The sequence below is a fragment of the Indicator indicator genome, chromosome 20 (genome assembly GCF_027791375.1).
Source record: "Indicator indicator isolate 239-I01 chromosome 20, UM_Iind_1.1, whole genome shotgun sequence".
NCBI lineage: Eukaryota > Metazoa > Chordata > Aves > Piciformes > Indicatoridae > Indicator > Indicator indicator.
This window is the reverse complement of record NC_072029.1, coordinates 17,493,845-17,516,320: the sequence shown is the minus strand read 5'-3', so window position 1 is coordinate 17,516,320 and position 22,476 is coordinate 17,493,845. Positions and strand designations below refer to the sequence as shown.

The window sequence follows — 22,476 nt, the reverse complement described above, 5'->3', positions numbered from 1 at the left end:
AGTAATTCAGAATATAATGTACAAGCTGCAGTAAATCATTCCTATATGATAGGCTGTGATCAATGACAATTTAATGAATTCATTTCAAAACGAAGTCAGAATAGGAAAAACAGTAGTTATTGGAAAGAGTACTTAAATAAATTGAGTCAATAAGTATGCTATTTGTCATGCAGAGTCCAGTTCAAGTCTTGTTTGCTAACAAAAATGCTGTCATCACAGAGCCTAATAGAAGCAAACTATCTGGAACTATCCACTGTAAACAGACAAATACCATCTGAAAGCAGAAAACAACAATTGTGGCTGAACAATGAATTGTATCCTGCACTCATCGACGAATGCAGTAGGGCAGCCCACTTCACAATCTGCTATTTTGTTTGTCACCAGCTTAAATTCTGATGTAGTATGAATGGCAGTAAAAAACAAGGGCTGTGTTTCCTCTATGCAATGAGGTTTAATTGTTGTGCAGTGAGGGTTTCTCTTGTGGGAAAAACATGCCATGAAAGTCACTATTAACATTGCAAAATACGGCTTCAGTGAACTTGGATGGAATTCTGCAGGCTGGTAAAACAGGGATAAGCTTCATCTCTTTTTACTCAGTAGGTTTGCATTAATTTTCACAGCTAGCCTTGTTGTGTAGTGCAGATACAAGAAGACTTTTTGTTCTGCTGTGTTTTTCACGCTTGGCTTTATTCATGTAAGTTGAAGAGATGTGGCAATTCTCACTTGTTTTTATTCAGGCAGGGACTGGAAATTTTAATGGTAAAGCAGCATCAACCCAAAATGGTCAAACCTCACAGATTTGGCTTAGATGTGCAAATCGCTATTGGGTAGAAGGAGCTTGGATTTCAGATGCAATTAACTGGTAGCAGTGACTATTCAGCTACTGAGAGGCTTGGAGTGCTCTCATGAAGGTTCATGGACTTTGCCAGGCCCATTTGGGCTTCCAGCATCCTTCAGACTGTAGGGTGTGGAAAAGAAAATGCTCAAAAGTCTTGGTTAATATCTTGAGTGTCATATTTTCTATCCCGAAGGAAAGTAAAAATTACGTTGCAGAAGTCTAAGACAGAGATTATGAAGAATTTTCTTTGTGATTCAAGAATCTGAACTTGACCTCTCACTCTTTAAATTTGGAATAGAACAGCTGGGGCATTTTTAGAGTTTGCATCATGTGGCTGGAGATCGGCTGATTTAAATCTGCCCTGCAGTCATCTTAGGCACATTATTCATCCACTCCCAGGGATGCATTTTCAAAAATGAGTTAGGAATCCAAATCCCTGTGGCTTTCAATGAAACTTAAGCTTCTATGAATCTAAGTTACTCCTCAGTTTGGATTTAAGATCCCAAGTGAGTGAAAAGAATACTCCACATCTGTCTAGAAAGTCTTTTTAGCTCTGACCACAAGTGGTTCCTAATTGGAATTACAGTCTCAATCGTTTTGGTTTTCCTTGATGTGCTTCTAACTGCATACAAATAGATGAAGGTTTCCTGGCAGTAGATAGCCTACAAGTTATTCAGGTGATTTTTGTTGTTCTGATGGCTTTGTTCTACTTGCTTTGCTCCCCACACTAACCTTTGCTCATTTTGTTTCAGCTGTTTCCACTACTAGGAGTAAAGACCAGTAAAGACAAAGCAGGATGAAAAGATGGCTGACTTCTTGTTACCACCGGGTACTAACAGCTTCCACCGGTTCACGCCTGAATCCTTGGCTGCTATTGAGAAACGGATTGCGGAGAAACTTGCAAGGAATGCAAAGCAGGAATATAGAGAGCAGCTGGGTGAAGAAGAGAAACCTCAGCCTCAGTTTGATTTGCAAGCTTGCAAGAAGCTGCCCGATATCTATGGGACTGTTTCTCCAGAGCTCATTGGGGAGCCATTGGAGGACATTGACCCTTTCTACAATGATCGTAAGGTGAGCACCAGGCAGCCGCAGAGCCTCTTTGCTTTGCTAAAGCATTGAATGCTGTCACTGTTTTAAGGGCTCTGGGTTTTATCTTTCTACAGCTAGTAAAAATATTTTTTTTTTTCTGGATTAAGGATCAGTTTCAGCATGAGCAGGGCTTCCCAGAAATGTCTGAAAGGATAGCAGAGAGGGATAAAAAGCATAATTAAAACTTGGGTGTTTTCAGATAACACTGAGTATGAATATATAGTGTCAGAAAAGAGCAGAGCAGTAGCTGAGTTAAATTAAGCCGGAGGTTTTTATCTACCCTATCTTGCCTCCTGCATGAGTCTTGACTCTTCACAGGTCTGTTTATCACTTAAGCTCCTTGATATTAAGGGCTTCTGGGTGACTTGAGTCTTGTGCTAGCACTCTGCTCAAGAGTGAGAGACACCTCACAACCATTCCCAGAGAGCACCAATTCTTTTCCTGCTGAGGGATAGTTCCAACTCCATTTATGATGACCAAAATAACACTGAAAGGAGATGTGAGTAGCATGTGCAATGCTGACACATTGCAGAAGGGTAAACTTTGTCCCAAAGCAAGCATCACCTGATGAGGAATCACGTGTAGGTCGGACTAAAGCCACAACAAAGCAAACAGCTTCTGTCAAAAGGCTGTTGACAGCAGAGCTGGGCTGGTGGCTTGCTACTGTTTGTTCCCCTTTTGAGAAATTCCACAAAATGGGGGACAAAGTAAGGCTTGGAAGCAAAATGGCAGCTTCCAGTTCTTTCAGTTACTGATGTTCCTGATTTGGGGCTATGCTATTTCCTGTAAACAATTAATTAATACAACAATGCTACTTCTATTAAAAGTGTAGAAGAGGTGCAAGAACTATGTAATAAAAGTTAAATAGATAAAGACAAATAGATTACTTACCTGGAAGGGCCAGAATTAATTTACCTTTTAATTTGCCTGCTACCTCTGGACATGAGCAGCAGGATATGGATTTGTAATTTTAGTGTCATGAGGTCTGAGACTCAAGGTGAGTGAGTTGCTTGGTTTGTTTATTGGGTGTCTTGATTCTGAGTTCATATTAGTTCCTCTGTGTGTGATGGGGCATTTTCCAGAGCTCTGTAAATTGGGCATCCAATTGGCCTTTGAATTGGCCAGTACCTAATTCACCTTTGCTTTGGATTAATACAACTCAGAATATCACTTTCCTCTGCCCATATTCACCTAAATACAATGCCACTACCTTAATGCCAAGGTCAGATCCTGCTGTGAAGCTGTCTCATGCAGCTTCTTACTCAGTGATACTGAAAACATCAGCAGCAACTAAATGCTTGAGGTGGAGAACATAGAAGTAACAACATAGTATGGTTTGCAGCATCTGGGAAGAACAACATCATAAAAATCCCTCCATTAAATTTTAGTCTCCCAGACAGTTTTTATTTTTATTTTAAAAGGTGATTCTTCTCTCTTCCCAGCACTAAGATGGAGGTGACATAACAGGACCTGGTAAGGAGTGAAGGAAGAAGAAATTGTTGGGATGTTGCAAAAGGGCAGGCAGCATCTCTGCTGGGAAGGTCTTGGATTAAGCTTTTCATCAAGGACAAGGAATTTGGGGGTTGTGGGAGGGAGTGGAGAAGAAGTATGCAATACTGGAAGGAATTTCCAGTGGGGATGTGGGCTGGGAAAAGCTGAGCATAAATGCAAACCCTGAATGTGTTTATTTTCCATTTTATTTTCCAGACATTTATAGTACTGAACAAAGGGAAGACAATCTTTCGATTTAGTGCCACTCCTGCCTTGTATATACTTAGTCCTTTCCACCCAGTCAGAAGAGCAGCAATTAAAATTTTGGTACATTCATATCCTTTCTGTTGCTTTCCCTCCTTGTGTATTTTGTATAGATTTTAAACACAGATGGATGGAAGTCTGAAACCATTTTATTCTGTTAAGCTGCTGTAAGTCTTTCCAATGAATTTGCTTGCACAGAGAGAAATGCACTTGCATTTCTGTTTTGTTTCTCTTTTTTTTATTGTTATGTGAGCTATGAAAATCACTTTGCTGGCATCCCAGAATGAGAACTGCACTGGAGTGTCTGTCATGCTTACTAAGGATTAAAAGGTGTGAAGGGCCTGATTATGTCTGTTAAAGAGTCAGTAGAAGAAACTGAGTGGAGTAGTACCTTAGAAAGGAAGGGGACCAGGAGGCTGAAGCACACCTGGGAAAAACCTACACTGATGGAGAACTTTGCTGCTGAGCACTTAAGCAACGTGTCCCATGAGACTGTGTGGCACTGTATGCAGACGCAATTTAATTTTGAACTGCCCCAGAGGTGATTTTTTTTTTTCTCTCCTGAAGCAGAACATGGAAAAAACATGGGGTTTTAACTTTGTTTATTGTAATGTGTTATCCATCTAGGAAAGCACAGGATGACCTGCAGGACCTTCCAATGGATTTCACCTAGCTCTGGTTCTGAAATCATGCAAGATAAGCTGCAGCAGTTGTTTTTGACTTTTTTTTTTTTAATTTAACATGGCCACAGAAACATTATATTCTGACATAGTCACATCTCTCAGGAAGACAAAACTGACCCAAATGCTCAGCTCTGTGTGAATATTACTAAAACACAACCCTTTTCATGAGTTGCCTGCTTTTTCTGCGGTGCACATGGGAGACCTGAGAGTGATAATTCAAAGGCTCCACATGCTGCTATGATGATCATGTGTTGTTTTGATGATGGAAATCCCTCATCTGCAGTGTTCATGTCCAACACAGAGAACTAATAGATACTAAGCAGATAGCATCTTAGAATCATTGATTGATTATCAAATTTCCCCCAAAAAGAGGGGAAGAAAACAAATCCCCAGCGGTTTTCTGTAGAGTGAGGGAGGAAAAAAGAGAGTGCAGATATTCTAGCAAGAGAAAAAATAAGAGAAAGCTTCTACTTAAAATAATTTTATGCAAAAATAAATATGTGGTATCAGCCAAGGTATTACTATGTTTAGTGAGAACACAGCATAGAGTTTTTGCAGAGATATTTGCTTATGGAACAGATTATGTGTACAAGCAGTGCAACTCATGCTGCCACATATCTAGAGCCCAGCAAGGTTTATTAGGTACAGATACATCAGCACAGCCTCACTGAAGTTAATTAATAAATATTAAATAAATAAGTGGACTATCAAATCAAATCAGTCAATTGATCAATCATAAATTTGCCCAGGTATGGCTAAGACAAAAATCTGAAAATCGAGATTTTTAGGAAAAAAAAAACAAAACATGTTTATATGAATACTGTCTCCAGCTTTGGAGGCCTGTTCTGTTTTCTGCTTTACTTTCTTCTACACCAGCTGGTGAAGACAAGAGGTCATAGGTATGTGCAATATATAGGAACTACATGCCCTTGGTAGCAGCCAACCAAAATGTAAGTATGCCAGAAATTACATTGCATCCAAGGGTAATGACTACAGAGGAGTGAATTTGAAAGACTCATCAGGAACAGAAATGTGGTCAGATAAGGAGTGTAAAATTTTGGAAGTAGAAGGTTGCAATGCAAGTAGGATTTTAATTAAAAAAAAAAAAACAAAAAAACAAAACCAAACCCCAGCTTATCACCTTATGTTGATAGTGTCAGGAACTCCAACAGCTCAATCTTTGGCAAGCACAGGCAGGAGGCAATAGCTCCAGTCCCTGCTAAACAGCAGCGAAGTTTCTGCATTAGGGACCAATTTGTTTTCTGTCGATAAAGACCTTTCACATCAAACTGAAACCCAGAGGCCCATTGGCTGAGCAGGCAGTCAATATCCCAGGCAGAAAGGAGCCTGTATCGGCAAGTACTCGAGCAGATGATATCACAAACATCAATCTGGGAACCAGAGTCTTGCATGAGTGTAATCAAGCAATCTTTATTTTCCCCAGGGCAAAAGCCGAACCCAAGCATTAGCAAATGGTACCCTGTCACGTAAGTGTCTGAAGCCACTTCTTTAATAGATGCTATGTTTCCATTTCCAGTCATTGACTGTACCATGAAGGCCAACAGGAGAACAGAGTAAAATCACCTTACATAGAAGCTCTGGGGGTCATATTTCTTGGTTAAGTAACTTACAAGAAATTCTTTCTCTCAGACTTCAGGCTGGATAGATCTTGCACGTTCGCTCCTCATCCAGCCAAGCCTGATCAGTCTAGTCACTGCAAGCCACACATCCCAGGGGAAAAAGCATCCATGGCTTCCTAGTAATGTGAATTACTTCAATTAACAACATATCCCTAAACTTATTCTAAGTATTTCTCTTCAGAGTCTAGGAGGTCTCATGACCATGGCCCAGACCACTGCTAGAGCTAGAGAAGTGTAGGTCTCCATTCCCTTGGATGAATAATTTTTGCCTTCTGCATCATTATTAGATATTATTAACATATTTATTTACTATTTCCACCTATTAATAAGATTAAACCACTGCTAACATCTCATTGATGCCTTGTGCTTAAAAGACTCTTCTTAGTTCTTGCTTGCACACCAAGGGCCATTCTGTGGTGTTCTTAGTTTCTCCAAGCAGTTTACTGTGCTGTATAAAATCCATAGCAATTACTACTCTAGTTTTTCTAGGTATTATAGATATTGTCAGTTGGCCACGGATGCAGAATGAGATTTTGGGCAAATTTACCTTCCTTAATGCTAGAATTACAGATTCTGGCACATTTGTTAAAAAAAAAAAACAACAAAACAAACTTAATTTCCAATCTTTGTTCATATTTTATGCTTGCAACTTTTCTCCCATCTCATTCTACACTTTTTCCTCTGTCAGGGAAAATGAGACCTTGTGAAGCACCAATTATGTGTAGTATTGATTGGGAGTAACCTTTGCTTGCACATATTATATGTAATTTGGCAATGATCACTTAAAAAGCCTCTAGTATTCAGTCTGCTAATTAACAATTATCCATCATAATGAAGTCTAGAATGGAAGTATGCCCTGTTTGACTTGACGTCTTTGTGCTAGAAGATCGAATTTATGACTTTCAGAATCATTTTGCACAAAGCCTATTCCGTAACTTCAAATTGGAAAGAATAGCTTGAATTTATTGCAGGAAGGATCCTGCTTAGTATATTTGGTTTCTGGTCCATAACAGAGTCCAACCCATACTTCTGGATGTGTTCGCCATGTCAGCTCATGGATCAGTAGGCTATCAAAAATTGGAACTAAAAGAAGTTGTAGCAGCCAAAGGTGCTATTATGGTTTATCTCAATTTCAGCTCCTTTACTTTGTAGTTTGAGTAGATAATCATCACTGACTTTTTCTAATGCAAACAGCAGCATTAGATTTCAGGTAGGAATGCTAATTTTCATTCTGTAGGACTTTCTGTTTTTCTTTTAGCAGAGATCTCTTACTGGTGCATAATGAGTGGAAATGCTTTGTTGTTTATATTCTTTGTAGTTTTCAGCTTGGTTGTGAAACTCAGTTTGAATTCATGGTGCATTTGATGCATGCTGACCCCTTACATTTTCAACCTGTGTTCTCTGCTATATTTTCTTTGGTGTTTGAATAAGAAGGTGATGACATCTGAATATGAGGAAGCAATTGGGAAAGCTGTTAGATTCAGTGTATACCACAAGGAAATAGGGATGTATAAATCACAACCAGTGATCCTGAAATGGGTGATTGTAGAGGAATTACTATGCTGAAAATCAAATTGAAGTGTAGTGTTTGCTTAGCACATGCTGAAGATACCACTCTATTTTACTGTTGTTTTCACAGCCTGTCATGGCATTTCACTGTAGCTGAAAAAGTAATCCAGTGCTTTCTAGGCTAGCTGCAGCTTGCAACCTAATTGTGTTAACCAAATGGACACAACTTACAGAAACGTATCCCAGGCTGACATGAGAAAATGTGACTGGATATCAGATACTCATCCCGGTCCTTCAGCAGGAGGTGTTGGCCCAGAAGTAGAAAATGTTTGCGTGATGAGCAGTCCCTTTGAGTTCAATTACTGCTTTCTGCCTTGGCCCTGGGGAACATGCAAGTTGGTTACTACCCATTTAACGTCCTAGCTGCTTATGTGGCCTATCAGAAAATGTTCCACTTTGTATTCAGCAGAGATTTTGGCTCTGTGTAAGAACAATTTTCATGCAAGTATTTCAGGATGTATGTTTGAAATAATATTCTTTGATCACTATTCTTAAACTAGTAAAGAAGTGGAAAAGAACAACCAACCAACTAACCAACCTTTTTTTTTTTATTTACTCTCTAAAGAAGGCAGAAGAAATTTACATTTAGATGCTACTGTCCTGCCCTGGGAAGGATCCCAGCCTATTGACTGAGTTATAGGCTGCTTTCCTTTGCCTTATCTTCTGTCCATTTAAACTCATTAGTTAAGCTTCTCCAGTAGCATGGGACCTATTTTTAATGCAGGAGGATCCCATCTTGTTTGTTCAGTTTATTTTTATTTTATTTTTTTCACAGGCGCATGTGCAGTTCACTGCACTTTGTTTTCAGTTTCAAGAATTTGATTTAAGGTGCTTCTTTTCATATTTATGGCCTCATCTTAGGAGCTAAGTGCATGGATTATACACTTGGGAGGTTTGCTTCAGCCTCCAATTAGGGAAACTGGGGCTTCAGCTGAGGGAGTCAGCTTTGTAGACCAAGACTGACTATTGGCCAAGCAGGTTTACAGACCAAGCCTTAAAATGAGTGCTCTGAAACTTGTATTAGCTTTTGGTGAAACTTTATACTGGAAGCGAGACTTAGCCCATTAGAGAGATTAGAAAAAGAGAGATTAGAAAAAACGAGATTTATAACTTGCCCTACTGCCTGAGAAGTGTTTCAGGATGCAAAATAAAATGAGAATTTGCAGACACAGGTTTTTCTGTGATACTTAAATGAGACTAATCCCTCTTTTCATACAGAGTTGTGCACCTATGCACATTGTTATCTGACCAACACAGCTGTAAATTTGGGGTATTGTATTTTCAGGAGGCTGCAGAGTCAGTACGCTGGTTTACTGTACCAAATATGTATAAAAGATATAGGCAAAGGAGAAAACAAACAAACAAACAAGGAAGATTCCCTCATTTTTCTGTACTTACATAATTGTTTCCTTATCCACTTGCAAACAAATGTGTGTTATCCTTTCTTAGCAGCGTTCAAATTCTGAGGGAGCTGCCACATCTTGTGTGAAATGATAAAAAAATGATGAAGTCTTACGGCATGCGTTGTTTTCCTTAATTTGTTTCTTTACATTGTTCAGTATGTTTATCATGTGCACTATTTTAACTAATTGTGTCTTCATGGCACAATCAGAGACTCCGCCATGGAATAAATATGTTGAGTAAGTATCCTTGCTGGTTTGCAGCCTCTTTGTCCTTCCTCTTCCATTTGTTACATTCTTCTTTTCGTCTTGTTTGTTGTGGTCTAATTTCTTTTCAGTAATGCTGACCATACTATCTGTCCTGACAAAATGTATTTCTAGGTGTTTGTTGCCTGTGAAACCTCCCTTAGTAAGCAGACTAACAATTTTTAGTTTGCCAAGCTCATACTTAACTGCTAAATGCATCTGCATCTGAGTGAAATGAAGTTTTTAGGAGAACTGGCCAGCCTTCCACAGCTCCCATGCATGATATTTGATGGTTAGACACATTAGGATGGGCTGATGGAGTTCAAGTTGAATTATTTCAGAAAGTACTTCCTGTACATATTTAGTTCTGTCCTTGAACTGAAGCAAAAGTTTCTTTTTTGACTGAGCACATCAGGAGAAGTGTTCCCCCTGTAATAGTTGGCAGGCATAATTGATTGAGCAAGCATAAAAACGTCTAGGAATACTTTAATGAGGGTTCCTGCCTTTTCAGATTGACAAACCTTCAGAAAAAAATAGCAAAGATATCACTTGAAGGTTTTGGGTGGTTTTTTTGTTGTTGTTTTTGTTTGTTTGCTTGTGTTTTTTTGTTTGGTTTGTTGTTGTTGTGTTTTAATTAATTTTAAAAGAGGTTAAGAGGCTTCGGAAAGCCCGTCTCATGTCTTTAAGTTGCTTTAAAATATTCCTCTTAGAAATAGATACCAGATGCACAAGCTAATCAACCCACAGTGCATTAAACAATTACTTTGGCTCATTGAACCAATCAGAACACACTTTTTATTTTTGACTGACATATGATAAACACAGCCATCTGCTGCTCCACAGCCTGGTGGTTGGTCTACTCAGGGCTGTAAGGAAAGACAGGAAAATGCCCTGATTTTAAGTTTCATAAAATCATGCAGGACATATCTTCTAGGCCATAAATTTCTAATTATAGGCAGCACTGAACCAAATATTTCATCTGATCACAAAAACATCTTAATCCCAGGATGTTTCATGTATTTCTGTATAGTGTAGTGCCCTGAAGTCTGTCTCTGACTTTTCTTCTCCCCTGATATTGCCCTTTTCCTCTTTGAAAACTGTCATACAGTAACATAGCCATGATATATTCAGCTGAAATGCAGATATCTCATGTGAGTCAAAATTTGCCCAGTGGGCCTACAGCTAGGAATTCAGACATTCTGGAGGAAAATATCAAAGTGCTTGTTGTGTCTCCTGCAAGGAGGAGATGTGGATGATGTTACAGTGCATCAGCTATGGCATGCAAGAAACATAGGGTAGGGATGAAAATGGACTCGTGCAGCACAGATTAAATCCTTCCATATTTCCTCTTCTCTGGCCTCCCTTCATACCTCTCATCATCTTCTCCTCAAATGCATAGAGTGAAATCAAAGGCAAGTACTTGTGAGGAGTGAAATAACGCAGTGAACTGTAATTCAAATTGATTAATGTTGGATTTGGAAAAGATACATTTAATCCATTTTGTTCTGCTCTTCCAGAGACTCACCAGGGATACAAGAGTAACCTTGTGTAAATATTTGTCTCAGATCTTCCATTAAAACATTTTCCTTATCATTTTGAGGGGGAAAAAAAATGAAATCAATTCAACTTCCCTCCACTAATTTTTTTTTTCTTTGAATCATGGCTTCTGTTGTTAAAGAAGCTGTTCAGTTGCTGGAGGACTTTGCCCGATCCATTTAGAATTAGATGATGATTATACAATCAATTAAACCATCTGACATGCTGAATAAACACAAGTACTTTATCATTTTAATGAGCTTATGTACCGTTAAGTATTTTTTTTTTTTAGTTCTTTGCATGTGTTTTCTGCATGTATTACTGAATGCACATGCTTAAAGAGACTGTCACATGGGTGACCTATATTTGAAATACCAGAGCAAAACTAAACAGGAGCCATGAAAAGTCAGATGCAAGATAATGCTTAGCTGTATGGTCAAAGAGGAGAAATGTTTGACATCTACTGTTGCACAAAAACTGTCCTGCTAATCTCCATGTCGAGATGCAGCATACTGCTGAGGTTTTGTAACGTGTAACTGGCTCTGCTATGTGACATGATGGCAGGAGGGCATGAGATTTGCCACTGTCTCTGTGGGTGCCCAGTTGCAGATCAGTGCAGATCTGCTTGTAAATACAGCTTTCCTTCGCTTCTAGACTGAGCTAGCCTGGTTATTGTTGGTGTGAGGGGAATTTCAGCTCACACTGACACATACAGCTAAGAGAAAACATAATGAAATTATTCCTTCTATTGCTACTTTTAATTGCTTACACTTTTGTTTTTATCACTGAACAGGAATTTCAGTATTTTTATTGGTGATGCCACCTTTTTAGCTACTGATATTTAGGGGCTGGACAGAAAACGCAAGCTGGTGTTTCCACTGAAAGCCCCTAACATCATGACTTCCCAGATTTGCATTTTATGGGATTTGGGGTGTTTGTTTGGATTTTTTTTTTTTAAAGGCTTTGGTATCATCTGCATCTTCATGCAGCACTGGCATGCTGTGGAATGGCAGTGGTGGATCCTAAACATTTGTTGTTTTTAGTAAGATATGGCCCAGTATACCTAGTCCCATTGGGATGCATGTCCCAGGTGGCAATATCAAAAAGAGGTGGTCTGTGCCCTGAAGTATATCTGATGGTAGGTAGATAGAGTCCTGGGTGAATACAGATCTGAATGTTGTAGGTTGGATACATTACTGTCCTCCACAGAGAATTTGCTCAATTTTATTACAAGTACCTTCTTTATTACAAAAGGTAAAAGGTGTATTCTATCCAAGATCTTTACAGGGAGTTGGTAATAAACAACTTACCTTACTATGGGGACAAAAAATAAGACCCACCCTGTGTCTCTCTTATTGTCAAGCAGGGCAAAATTCCCTTTACAATATTGGAGTGGGAGCTGGCTTACGCTTTTTCAGTGAGGGCATTCTGTTGTGTAATTCTGAGAGCTGGTATGAGTTACCATGGATAGTGAAACACAAGGGAAGTTGCAAGACAGAATACCTTTCTTAGCTAATGAAAAACCAAGTGTTGACATTTTTTAACCTGCTGTCCTTCAAAATGTGATGAGAGGTATGAATGGAACAACCATTCTCCTTCAAATCAGAGAAACAGCAAGAAATGTGGCATGTGGTAGTTTTGGGGCTGATGCCTAGGATGCCTGATGCCTAGTTGGGGGGTAACTTTCAACACACCACATGGCATAATCCAGTCCTCTTTCACTGGCAGTTGAAGGCAGAGCTTCAAAAGTCTCATAGCACGGCTCAACAGTGTGGTATTCATGCTTGACTTAGTGAGGATTTATCAAGGCACACCCTGGGATGAAAATTATCTTCATCCTGTTGCTGTCATGAGTGCTTTCCCATTTTTCACATGTTCCTTGGTCCAGACATGAAACCATTCATTACACAGCCCAGTGCTGCAGCCCTAACTCACAGGAGAGACCCCAATAAGATTGGTAGGAGTGTCTCACGTTAGCAGGGCTGGGTTGTGTGCCTCTCCTGTCTTACTGCTTGTTAATACTCTTGCTTATCTTGGCCACTTTATTCCCCAGGTACACTTTCACTGGCATTTACACTTTTGAGTCATTGATAAAAATATTGGCGAGAGGATTTTGCATGACAGAATTCACCTTCCTCCGGGATCCATGGAACTGGCTGGATTTCAGCGTTATTGTCATGGCGTAAGTAGAGCTCCTTTGTGTTTCTCAAAACACTGATATGCAACAGAACTTAAAAAAAATTGCTGCCTGTTGGTTTTATTTTTTTGTTTCTTTGCTTTTTTTTTTTTTTTGGTTGTTTTTTTTTTTTCACTCAAATTGTGCTGAAAATGAGAAAGTACCGAAGTGTATTAGGATGGAGGTTTTTTTTTTCCCCTGAGTGTTTTCAGAAGAAGTCAGAGGAATCCTAGATCCCATTCTCCCAATTCACTAGGCTGTTTTGGTGAAATTATTTACTCCCACTGTGCTCCACAGAGAGATCTATTTGTGAAATATCTATAGTACTACTTGTCTCCTAATGTAGTTTGGGGAAGCTTCAGACCCCTGAATAGGAAATATTAGAAGTGTGACTAAATATCTGTGTATTTAAATCCCTACCTTTAATCTATCACCACCAAAGCTGTTTTCACATTCTTCAAAACCCTCTTCACCCTGCAAGTAATTATTGTTTTACTACAATAGAGAATTAGCTCAAAGGCCTCTGAAACTTCTTATATATGTTGGGAATAGAAATTTAGCCCCCAATATGATATTCCCCTTCAGCTGTATACTTCTGCCTAGGTTATTAGAGTGCACTCAGTACATGTGGGGTTCTGGTGCTTTGAAGGATCTGATAGATTTGTGGCAGCTGAAAATACATGGAAGTAGGGGAGCAGCCAGCCAATGCTTGCAGCAGACACAGGGTCAGCTCAGTGTCTCCAGCTGAGCTACAAATCCAGATTTTCTCCATAGCCAGAGAGAAAAACATGTGAAAAGCACATGCTCACATCTTGAAGGGGAAACTAGTACAGATGCCCTGAAAGGCCCCATCTGCTAATCACAGAATTAGGGTTGGAAGGGACCTCAAGGATCATCTAGTTCCAACCCCCCTGCCATGGGGGGTATCAGGTTGCTCAGAGCCACATCCAGCCTGGCCTTAAAAACCTCCCAGGATGAGGCTTCTGCCATCTCCCTGGGTAAAACCCATTCCATGGTCTCACCACCCTCATGGTGTAAAACTTCTTCCTAACATCCAATCTGAATCTACCCACTTCAAGTTTTGCTCCATTCCCCCTAGTCCTGTCGCTACCAACATCCTAAAAAGTCCCTCCCCAGCTTTCTTGTAGCCCCCTGAAGATACTGGAAGACCACAATAAGGTCTCCTTGGAGCCTTCTCTTCTGCAGACTGACCAGCCCTAACTCTTTCAGTTGTCTTCATAGGAGAGGTGCTCCAGCCCTCTGCTCATCCTCATGGCCCTTCTCTGGACATATTCCAGCACCTCCAGATTCTTCTTGTAATAGGGGCTCCAGAACTGGATGCAGTACACCAGGTGAAGGATTCCTTCTGATCTCCCTGTGTTTTCTGCTTAATGACACCTATTTTCTGTTCTGGCTTTAGTTTAGTTCTTGCTGCCATCTTTAAACCTCCTAACTCACAGTGTGAAGGGAGATGCAAGCCTGTTAGCACTGACATTTGAGCCAAACTCCTGGGCCTGTGATATTTGAATGGAACTAAAACTGAGAAAAAAATATTCAATCAAATGTAGTTCAAACTCCAGTGAGGGCCCCTGAAGTTCATAGCCCAGCTCTGGTAGGATGCAGAGATCAGGACCAATATTCAAGGAGCATTTCAACAATGCGTTTAGTTTTAGGTAGTCCTTCAAGGAGCACGGAATTGGCTTCAATGTTCCTTATGGATCCCTTCCACCTTAAGATATTCTATGATCCTTAGCAATATTTAAATGAACAGCATGAAGATGTGTAATACCTATGTGGACTTCATGGGGCAGACTCCCATTTATTTTAGTAGGCTTTGGATCAAAGCCAGCCCTAGGCCCTAGCCTGGTATCTGTTACTGCATTCCTATGGATTTGGCTGAACTGACATCTGGCCATCCTGATAAGCTTTTAAAAAAATGCAGTGCAGATGGGGAGGAGTTTTTGGAGGTCATCACACATTAGGTATTTTTCTCAGCTGAAGTCTTTCTCAAGCAGTGCTAAATGCAATTGTTCTGCAATGTTCAGAGGTAGGACAGAACAACACAAAGCACCACCAGCTTGCTCTCCTGCCCATCAGATGGGTGATAAAAGCAGGTTGCAGCAGTTCATCTCTTTGTAAGGTAGAATATGAGTTTATCTGCAGGTTGCTGAGTTCAGCACAGCATGGAGAATTTCTGTGTATGGGTTTCTTCTATTCTATGAAAAAGGAGGTTTTGACAGTGAGGCAGAAAGTAGCAGGGGAAGGAGGAGACACAGCTGGCAGCCTTGGCAATGCATCTGCTCCACCTCATCTTCTCATTTCAGGTGGAGGTTGGAGCATCACCTCCCATTCTGCAAAACTCCCCTGAGAACATCTCATTTACTGTTGCTGAATTTCAAGTCCGAACAGTCAGCATAGGACAAGGTCTACATATCTCCTTGGTTCTGTCCACATCATCTCTGGGTGTCTGGGGCTTTGAGAGCTGGAAAGATGTGCAGGTTTGCTGGGACCTGGAGGTGGACAGTTCTCCAGAGCTTAATTCACTCCTTGCTGGTAGGAGCTAGGATTTGGAGCCCAAGGGGTCTTTTCTCCTTTTCTAATTCTAGACTTGAATGGCCCCTCAGTGGTCCAGCTCAAGGAGTCATGAAAACTTCATTGAGGCTTATTTAATGAGAGGCTTCAGTGTCTGTGCTTTCTTTCCTAGCTGCTTTTCCATTTTCTTTCCAAATGATCCTCCATCTCTTAAAAGATCCCTGCAAAAACCCAAGCTTCCCAACATCAAATTATATCAATCAGCTCTTCAGAACTGACATCCATTCCTATTGCTTCTTATTTTAAGGCATATTGTGCTAATATTTTTAGAACAGAATAAAAAAGAATTGAAGTTCTGGAATAGTAAAGAAATAGAGCCCATAGGCAGCAGTGAGAGAGTTAAAAGTGATTGCAATATGATCTTCATATTTGCAATGTAACCTTCCCAAGTATGCAAGCAACAGACAGTCCAGAGCATTGGATAATGGACTCTATTCTGATAAGATATAGCCTCCATATAAATCCAATTTGCAAGTAATTTAAAGTAAGATTGGTCATGCAGGTCTTAACATTGCTTTTAGCTAGTGTGATGCTAGAGGTATTTCTGTATCTGGAAACAAAGATGGCATGATTTTCATATTGGGAGACCCTGATGAAAGGCCATGAGATTGAGATGAACTAAGGATTTTGAGCTAACAGAGAATCTGATTGTTTCACTGGTGGGTGTTACAGTGGAAAGCCTGTCACTTGCTTTAGAGTTACTGCAAATTAACTTCTTGCCTCCTCTTTTTGGGCAGAAATGTCACAGACAGGGTCACAGAGACTAGTTTTAAATAGCAAACCAGAGTGTAAGAAGTGCCACACTTCTCCAGGGATTCTCTCCCACCCTGTGCTAGCAGTTATGGCCATGGCTTGTGACCCTCTGTAGGGCCATGGATGGATTCAGGGTGTGTTATGAAACTGTCACTATTTAGATCACTCCAAGTCAAGAGAGTACTTTTCAGGACAGGAAAGGGAGAGGCAGCTGCAGCTCTGGGTTAAAAAAGTGCCCTGTCAAAGCACAAAGCCAATATGCAATTCTCAGGCTAAGAGGAAAATTCAGATGGGATTTACATTTGCTTCTCACTCCTCAATATGAAGGAACTGGTTTGGTGCAATTTCATCAAAGAAATGGACAGAATAAACCTTAATTAAGTATTGTGAACAAGAAACAGTACTATTTGTTTCATATCCTTGTTCACTTCTTATTAAAGTGTGTTTGCAAATCTCTGGTCAGCAAAACCATATGCCCATGTATTGCTTCTCCCCAAATTATTTTTTTTCTGCTTTTGCATGCTGCAGAAGAATTTGGGAGAGAAGCACTGGGTAAACATGGGGAGGAAACAGGTAAATCTTTGCCCAGACTCCTCTATGAGATTATGAACAGGAGAAGCAATATTGCTCTTCCAAGCTATAATCAGGATTAGTAGAGATGGAGAGGATGTTTTGTCCTCCCCAGAGGCCTTTGCACAAAGCCCACTTAAGCAGGCTTTGTAAAATAACCAGGTGAGTTTATCCTTAATGTGTAAAAACAAATACCTCAAAGAAATAGAACATATAAATGAAATTTAATACAGATTTAACAGGGAAATTAAAGGTTCCAAGAGTTCTTTAGTTCTTTTTTTTTTTCAGAAGATGCAGCGGTGGCCATACTTTCACTGTATACTGACTTGGAGGAAACAATTTTGTACCATACTGATAAAACCAAACTCATTCCATAACTGATCCTCCTGGGAGGGGCATTTAGGTCAAATGTGGCATGGGTCTCCATGAAAACCAAAATAGGCATGGCAGTGAAGAGCTGCAATTGGCATTTTAATCATACATAGTTTTTAGTGGGCTGGCAGTTATATTAATTCAAAATCCAACTTCCTGCAGTCAAAGGGAATGTTGTTGTTGTAGAAAACAAAATACAATTTTAAGCATCTCTTGAAACCAACATCTGCTTTACCACAGAGTACAGCATCTCAGAGTGAATAACCCAGCAGAAATATTTGCACAGATATTTTCTGATGTTGTCCTATATGTAGCTTGCAGGAGCTATTATGTGAAAATTACTTGGATAGTTGAAGCTTTGGCTTTATTTTTTTTTTTAAGAGCAGGAAAATAACTCTTAATTTTTCCTGTAATGTAAAGAATTTTCTTGTTCAACTGAATGATGGTAAAATCTTTAAAGTATTCATAGCTGAAAAGCATGATGATAGAGTTCATCTAGTAAAGAGTTGATGCCTGTTAGTTAAGTCTAATAGTTCAAGAAGCATTTGAAATACTGTGTACTAAAAAAAAAAAACAAAAAAACCCACAAAAAAAAAAAAAAACCCCAACCCAAAGCTGAAACAAAAATAGAAGGGACAAATGGCATCAAAGAACAGCCTGAAAAGTGAATGCACCTCTCATTAAGCTGCATTTGCTCCCACTATGTATGAATGCATTCTTCATTCAGACAAGTCTCATACTCTATTGTATAATTCCAAATAACTGTGACTTAATTCTACAGGTATGTAGGAGAATTTGTGAATGTAGGCAGTGTTTCACCTCTTCGGACTTTCAGGGTTTTGAGAGCTTTAAAAACTATTTCAGTAATCCCAGGTAAGAAGCCCTGATCCTTACGTTTTGGCTCTCAGCTACAAGTGATTCTTTCTCTGTCTCTCTTTGTCCCTTTGATTGTTGTTTTTTTTTTTGCTGGTGTTTTGTCATTGTCTGTGTGTGACTTTCCCTTGTTACAGATACATAACTGAATTTGTGGACCTGGGCAATGTCTCAGCCTTACGAACGTTCAGAGTACTGCGGGCGCTGAAAACAATCTCAGTCATTTCAGGTGAAAATCAGGTTAAACACTTGGGCTGCAGTTAAAGCCTACATGCCATTTCCAGTAGCAAACACCATAATTACAAAGTGACTTAACCATTGATACTGGTCAGGAAATGGAGGAATGTAGGGAATGTGACCTGTCAATAGAATACATTTTCCATATGTTTTTTTCAATACTGTTCTTGTGGGCAGAAGGAATTAATGTGAAATTGCAGACCCCAAAGAGGCAAGTGCTGATGTAAGAATGGTGGTACACAGTGGCTTGTGAATCACATACGTGCAGTACTCATTCATGAACCATATGAAAATGGCAATGAAACTCTTTTAAAGTCTTCAGATATTGATTTTTTTTTTTTAATGGAAGGTTGATGACCTCAAAATGCATATTCCTGTTTATGAGCACATTGATAGAGGAATCTAAACCTGTGCTGTGAGCTGAGGTTTCAAGACTGCAGGCACAGACAGCCTACTTTATCATCATGTTTATCAGTTCATATGTGATAAAAATTTTGGACCCTGAAGAGATCAGAAAGTATTTCATCCTTGATTTTTGGCAGGTTCAGCATTTTTTAACCCGCTTTTTCTCACATTTCTTTTTTATATGATTTCCCCTCACTCACCCAAAAAAAGAAAAAAATCAGTGTTTTACTACACATCAGGTAGAGAAAGAATCTCTATTATTTTTTTCCCATAACTTTTAATCTAATCTATTACTATTTCCTAAAATCATAAATAATATTTACTATTAAGTGAGAGATAAGTCCACTGAGGACTGCCCATGGGACAAGACTTTCTTGCCAGTCATTATCTATGGACAGGTCTCATTCAGCCTCAGTGTTTAACATCTCAACCTGCATGACAAGGTAGAGAAGATAGCAAAAGCCATGCATGGTAGATCCTATTGGTGATAATCCTGAACAGATGTTGGCAATTACATGTCGAAAATATTCCAAACATGGAGACAATGGCTCAGATTCCTACATACAGCTCTTTAAGGTTAGAAAGGCAATTCCACTTGATATATGATGCACATATATGCTATAATATAAATCTAAATAAATTATGTGGTGTAAACTTGCAGGAATGAGTATTACAACTAATCACCAGCACTTGCGTGAAGGTAGGAATGGGAATTCTGGAAATGAGGTCTTAAGAAAACATAAATATGGGCCCAAGGCTTACTCCCTCATTTCAACATTAAATGAATGAAAATCAGTGACATTCCTGAAAGAGCAAAGTGTGTCTAAATCTAGCTTCTAAAGAATATTTTAAGATAGCATGCCTTGAAATCAGTTCTTGTCTTTAGTTTAAAAAGAATAATCTATTAGCAGAGAGTTACGTTTTCTCTTAACTGGATTTCTATAGAGAAAAAGGATTTGTTTATTTTTTTCCCCTTGGGAAACAGAAGCTTGAGCACAGTTTTAAAGATCATGTGAGATAGTAGTGGCTAATCAGAAAGAAACCTGGAGTTTCCTAGCTTCCTTTACTAGCACTATGAAGACTAACTTGGAGGGACAGCCATCTCCAGGGGACACTTTTCACTTTGCATTTTGTCTCTAGCTTGAGCCTCTTCAGAGCAGAGCCTGTCAATTTTGCTGAGTTATATATACAGCAATTTTCTGCTGTCTTATATCAGACTTGGAAGTGAAACTTGCTTTACATCAAACAATAAATTTTGACTGTTTTTTTAGTGAAAAAAAAAAGAATATTGAGATTCAGAGAAACTTCATTTACAAATCACTTAAGGGCTTTGCTGTATATTAAAGACTGAGTTGCTCCATTTGTTGATTAATAGGGGGAAAAAAAAGATGAGAAGTATTATTTATTGTAGTAATACCTAATAACTCACATTCTCTTCTTTTTTTCTTTCTGATTTACAATTTGATTAGTTTTTTTGATGGCTGCGTTTTTAGCTACTAGTAACTAAATGATTTTGCTGGCATAACTGCAGAAAGATATGATAATAGAATAGATTTTTATTGTCAAGATTACCTGTGCCCTGAGTATATTTAAAGTACAGATGGGGAGAGCAACAAATTGCTGTGGACACCTATCTGCCTGTAAAACAGAGCTAAGGTTTAATTTTAATGTTAGCAGATAATTTCAGAGGAGTTGGTTCATTTTTCAGTTAGACACATATACTTTAAAAGAAATATTGGGCATGATACTGTGGTTTATTTGGAGATCAGTCTGAGCTTTTAATGACAACTCAGCTTATGCTGAGATGAAATATTTTTCCACAACAGGCTTAAAAACAAGAAGATGATGAACCCTACTGTCTTCCCTGAGATTTTTGGAGAAGGTTGTTATTTTTGCTTCCTCTTTTACATCTTAGGTGAAAAATGCTGAGAGGTTTTTCTCCTTTGCAAGTATCTAAGCTTTTCCTCAATAAAATTGATCATGCTTTTCAATCAGGTAGTTATATTTGCAGAAACATACTTGAACTCGGCTTGCTCAGTGAAATTGCTTACCGAAAGTAATGGGCCAAGTACTTCATGGTGTAAGGCTCTTGTCCAGCAAAGCACTTAGAGGCTGGTTTTCAAAGGCATTCTGCTTCACTTGAAATCAATGAATTTCAATATTGACTCCAGAGGGAGTCAGTAAAGCTAACAATTAGTGCTTTTAAAAATCTCACCTACCTTTAATGCCTAGCTGTAAGTGCGCAAACAGGCACAGAGACATTTCCAGGACATGGACTCACAGGACTCAGATCTCTTAAACCTTCAGAGTTCATTTGCCTGGCCTAAGGCTCAGTTTAGTATAGCTCAGACACAGCATGATATATATTGCCTGACTTGTTCTAGCAGTCCTTCAAAGCTGGATGTCTCATGATCTTCCTTTTCTAGCAGTTTGTTGCTTTCAGCATTAAAGATATGCCCAGGGAGGACAGATTCAGATTCAGGAACACAGATATTATCCTTTATGGGCAAGCCATGTGCTTCCTGCTCGCTGGAGATCTGGGGCTCAATTTGGTTGCCATCAAGCCAGAATCTCCTGCTCCCCAGGACCATGGATCACATGCAGCTCCTGTCTCTGAACCCTACCCACACTCACACTCTTTTGGTGTGTTATCAGCACTTTATTTTTCACCCTGCAGCCGCTGTGTAGGTTGTCAGGTCAGTGCCTTACCCTCTATGGCAGCCCTTAATATACCTGAGGACCTTCATGGATCCCCTAAATTTTCCTTTTTCCACACTGAACACACTTACTTCTTTCTGTTTTGCAGTTGCCTATAATACCAAGAGAAAGCAAGCTTCATGCAGGAGCTGGGTATCTATTTATCCAGACTCATTAAAAGAAAAAAAGATTTAAATTTCTTCATATATCTCCTATGTTCATGTGCTTAGAAATAGGTAACATTTTCGCTGTGGGAACCTAAAACCTTTAACTCTCAGTGATTTTATGTATTAATTAGCATGTTGCACATTGCCATAGCAACTGGATTTGTTCATCTTCAATCTAGATAGAATTCATGGTCAGCAGCAGAACAACCCACTGAAATCATTTGCTTGTCTCCCATTACCAGTGTACCCAAGTCACAGTGTGCTCAGTGGGAATTCCTCCCATGACAGGAGGAGATCTGAAATCACAGGTTATCTGCATGGGAATCACTGATGTTATTGACAGCTACTAACTGAGGTAGTAGAGAACCCTGAAGTACATTCTCCTATGCCTGCCCATCAAAAGCTTGCAAATTGTAGGCCATCATCCTCATCATCACTAGGATTTTGTAAAGTGCCTGTATCCAGAGAAGCTCCACTGCTGTTTCTGGAACAGATGTGTACAACACGGACACCTCACATGAAATGATACCGGCAAAAGGTGACCTCATAGAAAATTGGGCCAAGGCACTTTGGGGCCTGATCCAGCTCTCTTTTAAGTTAGTGTGAGTCTAAAGGCTATAAATAGTGCTGTGAATGTTATCCAGTACTTTACTGATAGCCAGAACAGAACTCAAAGCACAAGAATTAAGACTGTGTAGAGGAGGCTGACCCTCGTTCACTACTTCAGTCTCACTGAAGTCCTCCCGCAAAGAGATAAATGTTAGTCTCCTGGTGGGCAAATCACTTAACTCAAGAAGTAACTTTCCCAAAGGTGAGAAATATATGACATACTTGTGTTTGCCTGGAAGACTGGCCTGGCAGTTGTGTTTCCATGAAAA

At 39.5% G+C, this 22,476-nt stretch overlaps 1 protein-coding gene across 1 annotated transcript in view; it reads left to right on the top strand.

Annotated features, from left to right (window-relative positions):
• Window positions 1-1,642: 1,642 nt before the first annotated feature.
• The window catches only part of LOC128973714 (sodium channel protein type 5 subunit alpha-like), a 174,336-nt gene continuing 153,502 nt past the window's right edge, over window positions 1,643-22,476 (top strand). Inside the window, exons 1-5 of the mRNA XM_054390103.1 lie at window positions 1,643-1,909; window positions 3,635-3,753; window positions 9,125-9,214; window positions 12,810-12,938; window positions 18,230-18,321. Coding sequence (XP_054246078.1) covers window positions 1,643-1,909; window positions 3,635-3,753; window positions 9,125-9,214; window positions 12,810-12,938; window positions 18,230-18,321 — 697 coding nt within the window. The remainder of the gene's footprint in view (window positions 1,910-3,634; window positions 3,754-9,124; window positions 9,215-12,809; window positions 12,939-18,229; window positions 18,322-22,476) is intronic.